The 6110-nt window shown below is 44.3% G+C and overlaps 1 protein-coding gene across 1 annotated transcript; it reads right to left on the bottom strand.

Annotated features, from left to right (window-relative positions):
• Nucleotides 1-1603: 1603 nt before the first annotated feature.
• On the bottom strand, nucleotides 1604-5702 carry LOC116989869 (CD59 glycoprotein-like). The gene is made up of 3 exons (XM_033047441.1): nucleotides 5469-5702; nucleotides 2646-2753; nucleotides 1604-1976 (listed from the first exon to the last, which is right to left on the bottom strand). The coding sequence occupies exons 1-3, from the start codon at nucleotides 5518-5520 to the stop codon at nucleotides 1789-1791; spliced, it is 348 nt and encodes a 115-aa protein (XP_032903332.1). The 5' UTR covers nucleotides 5521-5702; the 3' UTR covers nucleotides 1604-1788.
• Nucleotides 5703-6110: the final 408 nt, after the last annotated feature.

Raw genomic sequence — 6110 nt, 5'->3', positions numbered from 1 at the left:
ATTTGCAATTTAATGAGATTCCATTGTGATGTAGTGGTGTTTATGTAAATTAGATCCCATTGTGACGTCATAGCTGCCAACTGCTACTGCACTTGAAGTTATTATTATATGAAGTAAAAAATGTGAATAACTTGTAAAATATAACATCAATATGAAGGAAACTGTGATAAAATATACCACGACAATTGTGTGTAAGATGGTCCAAAAATTGTAGCACTATTGTGTACCGTTTTGGCGTAATTCAGGACATCACATGCACACAGACAAGATGAGTGTTTTAGTAATATACTAGAAAGTGGGGTTTTGTAAAATTTTAAATGTCGATATCATGTAAAATATAACATCAATCTGAACAAAACTTGACACAGGACAATGGTGAGCAAGGTAGTATTTTAGCGCTACAGTGTACCGTTTTGGCAGAGTTCATATCATGAAAACTGGCAAACAAACAAACACGCTCACTCACAGACAAGATGAGATTTACAATTGTACCAAGCCAATTAACCTACAAACCTGTACGTCTTTGGAGTGTGGCAGGAAACCGCAGCACCCTGAGAAAACCCACACAGTCACAGGGAGAACGTGCAAACTCCGTACAGACGACACCCGTGGTCAGGATGGAACCCGGGTCTCTGGCGCTGCGAGGCATCAACTCTACCGCTGCGCCACCGTGCCGCAGAATTATACAGTGTAGTAATAATAACGTGAGGCAGTTTATAAACTTGCTTTGAAGAATTTGATAGAGGCTTTGACAGATTCTTCATTAGTACAGGTGTCAGGGGTTATGGGGAGAATGGGGTTGAGAGGGAAAGATAGATCGGCCATGATTGAAGGGACGGAGTAGTCTTGATGGGCCGAATGGCTTATTCCTGCTCCTGGAACTTATGAAAGAAAGGAATACACTCACATTTTATTTTGAAAATCAGTACTTTATTGAGATGCGGCAACAGGTGAACAGAGTAATGGTACACGCTCCAAGTTATATTATTATTATTATTATTATTATACAAATTATTAAAAGATTGCAAATATCAAGAATGGTGTATTAGACAATAGGTGCAGGAGTAGGCCATTCGGGCCTTCGAGCCAGCACCGCCATTAAATGTGATCATGGCTGATCATCCCCAAACAGTTCCTGCCTTCTCCCCATATCCCTTGACTCCGCTATCTTTAGGAGCCCTATCTAGCTCTCTCTTGAAAGTATTAGCTTTGCCTTTGTCAACTTGAAGGAGGTTGTCCATGTGCTGCCATCATAACATGCTTGTCTAGCCTCCTGAAGTAAACACAGTGTTATAAGGTCATGCAGTAGGTGATAGGAGCAGAACTAGGCCATTCGGCCCATCAAGTCTACTCCGCCATTCAATCATGGCTGATCTATCTCTCCCTCCTAACCCCATTCTCCTGCCTTCTCCACATAACCCCTGACACCCGCCCTAATCAAGAATCTATCTATCTCTGTGGTAAAAATATCAATTCACTTGGCCTCCACAGCCTTGTGTTGGAGTTACTGAAGCTGTATATATATGTAACCTGCTCCAAAACATCATTCAAATCAATAACAAACTAAATAGTACATTGGAAGATTGAGGAATTATAGAACTAACCAACATCGATGAACTAATGCTGAACCTGGATGAGGGTTACTGATTTTGGAATGAAAAGGATTTGCACATCTGTTAGATTAAGTTGCTCATCTCATGGAAATCAAGTGTTAAGACTCATTATCCGTGATCTTCAGACAAAAAGCACCCAGAAGATTGCACTGTGCATTATTATTATGCACTTGCTTCACATAAATATTGCAAACCAGACTGAGACCAGAGCAGGGAACAGCAGAAGAGATAATTTAACTTGGTCACTCGCATTGCAGAGGTCAGTATCACAACAGCTGACAGAGACTGAGGCTCCTGTGATATTTGGCCGGACACTGCAATCAGCAGGGCGAACACATCCAGCGCCGTAAACCTTTACATAAGCTGGAAAAACAGAATGGTCAGTTAAATAATTTCTATGTTCATAGTTCATGTATCATTTTAGAGTGTTACAGCGTGGATACAGGCCCTTCAGCCCAACTTGCCCACACCGGCCAACATGTCCCAGCTACACTAGTCCCACCTGCCTGCGCTTGGTCCATATCCCCCAAACCTGTCTGATCCAAGTACCTGTCTAACTGTGTCTTAAACGTTGCGATAGTCCCTGCCTCAACTACCTCCTCTGGCAGCTTGTTCCATACACCCACCACCATCTGTGTGAATGCCACTGAGTTTTCACATTTCTATGAGTAAATCAGCTATTTATTCACAGATTCGTAGTCTTAACATCTTTACGAGGATGTTGTCAGGACTAGAGGGTGTGAGCTATAGGGAGAGGTTGAGCAGGCTGGGTCTCTATTCCATGGAGCGCAGGAGGATGAGGGGAGATCCTATAGTGGTGTACAAAATCATGAGAGGAATAGATTGGGTAGATGCTCAGAGTCTCTAGCCCAGAGTAGGGGAATTGAGGACCAGAGGACATAGGTTTAAGGTGAAGGGGAAAAGATTTAATAGGAATCTGAGGGGTAACCTTTTCACACAAAGTGTGGTGGGTGCATGGAACAAGCTATATCTCTAAATAGAGGTGTGCATCTCAAATTCGTTTGTACTTACCAGCCTCTGCAACCACAAGGACACATCGCTCCCGCGCAGAGCAGTTAATAGTATCAGTCACGCATCTTTCCGTTGATCCTAAGCAGGAGTAACACTTCAAAGAGCTACCTGTACATTGAGAACAAAACACAGGAGGTTGTGTGAGAGACACCTGCAGCTCGTTCTGCCGCTGCTCTGAAAACGAGCAACTCCTTTCATTCAACAGAGAACAATACCGACACAAAATGCTGGAGTAATTCAGCGGGTCAGGCAGCCGCTCTGGAGAAGAGGTACAGGTGATGTTTTGGTCGAGACTCTCCCAAATCCCAACTGGTTGTAGTGGTTTAAAAGTTGTCTTCTCGAGTCTCATTGTTTGTAACTCGTTCTCATCTCGCCCACAGCTAACAATGGCCTGTTTCCTTTGTCATATTTTCCTTCTTGCATACCTATCATTCATTTGTTGAATATCCCTCGATATCACCGTCTATCTCTCTCGTTTCCCTTTCCCCTGACTCTCAGTGTGAAGAAGGGTCTCAATAGACAATAGACAATAGGTTGCAGGAGGAGGCCATTTGGCCCTTCAAGCCATTCAATTCAAAGCACTTTATTCGTCCCCGAGGGGCAATTTAAAAGGGCGCATTACAGTAGCTTTTTAAAATAGGACCCAATCAACAAACATAAGCAGCACGCATACTGCACAATCAACCAGCACACGCATTTCACAGACACACTACACAATCACACAACACACACCGCACATCAACATTCAACACATAGTAATAGTTTTTAAAAGTGCTTCCTTGGTGCTTCAATTAAAAAGTGCATATAGAAGGTTATTTCATTTCATATGTTCATGAGTCAGTGATCAGCATTAAGAAGCTGGACAGCCCTGGGGATGAAGGTTGCCTTCCTCCTCTGTGTCCGGCAACCCGGACAGCGGAGTCTGCGTCCTGAGGGGAGCCACTCAAACTCAGGAAACAGGATGTGAGAGGGGTCCTGAAGAATCCTGCGTGTTAACTTTACAGACTGTTGGCCACATAGGGCAGTGAGAGTTCGGACGGGCTGCTCAATGATTTTTGAGCAGACCTTGATCACATTCAACAGGCGGTTTCTGTTTTGCAGGGTGATGGAGTGGAACCAGCTAGTGAAAGAGAAGGTTATTACATTTTCAATGAATGCGTAGTAGAATGTGGTGAGAATGTCTTTGTTAATCCCAAATGACTTCAGCTTCCTGAGTAGGTACTGTCTCTGATGGCACTTTTTAAGGATTTCCTCTGTGTTAGAGGAAAACCTTAGCAGGTTGTCGAAGGCTGTTCCCAGGTATTTGTATACCTCCACTATCTCCACTGGCTCCTGCTGGATGATAGTGGTGGCTGCCTCAGCCATCTGTCTCTGTTGGGGGGAAAAGGTCACAATCATGTCCTTGGTTTTGCTTATATTTAGCTCAAGACAAGACTTGTGATCATGGCTGATCATCCCCAATCTGTACCCAGTTCCTGCCTTCTCCCCATATCCCTTGACTCCGCTATCTTTAAGAGCCCGATCTAGCTCTTTCTTGAAAGCATCCAGAGAACCGGCCTCCACCGCCCTCTGAGGCAGAGAATTCCACAGACTCACAACTCTCTGTGAGAAAAAGTGTTTCCTCATCTCCGTTCTAAATGGCTTACCCCTTATTCCTTATTCTTAAACTGTGTGGCCCCTGGTACTGGAGCCGAAACGTCAACTATTCCTTCTCTCCAGAGATGCTGCCAGTCCCGCTGAGTTACTCCAGCACTTTGTGTCTATTTTCGGTGTAAGCCAACATCTGCAGTTCCTTCCTGCACCTCAATGCTGTAGAGCCCTCTGATGTTTACAGCATGTAAACAGGCCATTCGGCGCACCGAGACCGCGCGGACCAGCGATCTCCCCGTACACTAACACTATCCAAAAGATACACTGTTCCCTACAACACTGATGATAGATCGGATTACACAGCGGGAGGCAGATCGGACAAATGGCGGCCGTGACGGTCCGTTACCTACTACTAGCCCATTGGATTTCGGAGGAGTGGTCTATCTTGCTCCTCTATAATCTTTGCACTATCCTACACACTGCCAAAGTAGTATCTAAACTAGCTATACATGTATAGTTTTGGCTTTTTGCACTATTATTGTTTGCTTCATGTGTACGTGTGTGTGTGTGTATGTGTGTGCGTGTGTGTGTACGTGTGTGATCGTGTGTGTGCGCGTGTGTGTGTGTATGTGTGTGTGTTTGTGCGTGTGTGTGTGTGTGTATGTGTGTGTGTGTGTGCGTGTGTATGTGTGTGGCAAGGAACTGCAGATGCTGGTTTACACCGAAGATAGATATAAAATGCTGGAGTAACTCAGCGGGACAGGCAGCATCTCTGGAGAGAAGGAAGAAGGGTCTCGACCTGAAACGTCACCATTCCTTCTATCTGGGACATATAACAATAAAACACTCTGGACGTGACAATAACTAACTCCATATTCAGTAACAAACTCTCTACATGTGAACGAACACACAGCTTAATGTTTAACCAAGAATTCCAATCCCACTTGAGAATCTAAAATGCCTTCCCACAGTTAAACTAGAGGACAACAACATAGTTCTATTTCCTTGGTACACAAAAATGCTGGAGAAACTCAGCGGGTGCAGCAGCATCTAGGAGCGAAGGAAACGGGCAACGTTTCAGGCCGAAACCCTTCTTCAGACCAAAGGATTCGGCCCGAAATGTTGCCTATTTCCTTCGCTCCATAGATGCTGCTGCACCCGCTGAGTTTTTCCAGCATTTTTGTCCACCTTCGATTTTCCAGCATCTGCAGTTCCTTCTTAAACTTTCCTTACCTGGAGAGGCACTGAGAATGAGACCAGCTACCAGGACCACAAGGCAATTCATCTTTGGATTTGAACAGCTGAGCTTCGAGGGCAAGAGAGAGAACTGGAAAATTTTCAAACAGAAGACTTCAGATTCCCTGAAATCTGTAGAAGGATCCCAACTGGAAACGTCACCAGATTGTTCTCCAGAGATGCTGTCGGACTCGGCGAGTTACGCCAGCACTCTGAGGCTTTATTGAAAATCCCTTGTGATTTTGACTATGGGATGGTCTTACAGAGGTAGAGGGGAGGAGGCAAGGAAAAGACCCAATTACTGATGACTACTGATTGCTCCCGGCAGTTTGTAACGGGTTATTCGTGTTGTGTAACAGCCTTCAGTTGTGGTAGACTGCCTCGCAGAGATGTGGTCTGTTTCACGAAAAACGAATTGGGAATCAGAATTGAAACTGAAAGCAGATAAAGATTATTCGCGTGGTTTGGACATTGTTGAACCCTTGGATAAATTTGAGAAGACTTGGGGAAAATGTATTCAACACTTTCACACAACATAAATTACTCCATCTCTATACGTTATAAAAACTATTTTACCTCTATAGGGTGGAACGGACATGACGACAAACAGACTTAAATTGTTGAAATTCTCAGCTCAGA

This window comes from Amblyraja radiata, chromosome 30 (assembly GCF_010909765.2).
Source record: "Amblyraja radiata isolate CabotCenter1 chromosome 30, sAmbRad1.1.pri, whole genome shotgun sequence".
Classification (NCBI taxonomy): domain Eukaryota; kingdom Metazoa; phylum Chordata; class Chondrichthyes; order Rajiformes; family Rajidae; genus Amblyraja; species Amblyraja radiata.
The sequence above is the reverse complement of the archived record's forward strand: the minus strand, read 5'-3'. Positions and strand labels throughout refer to the sequence as shown.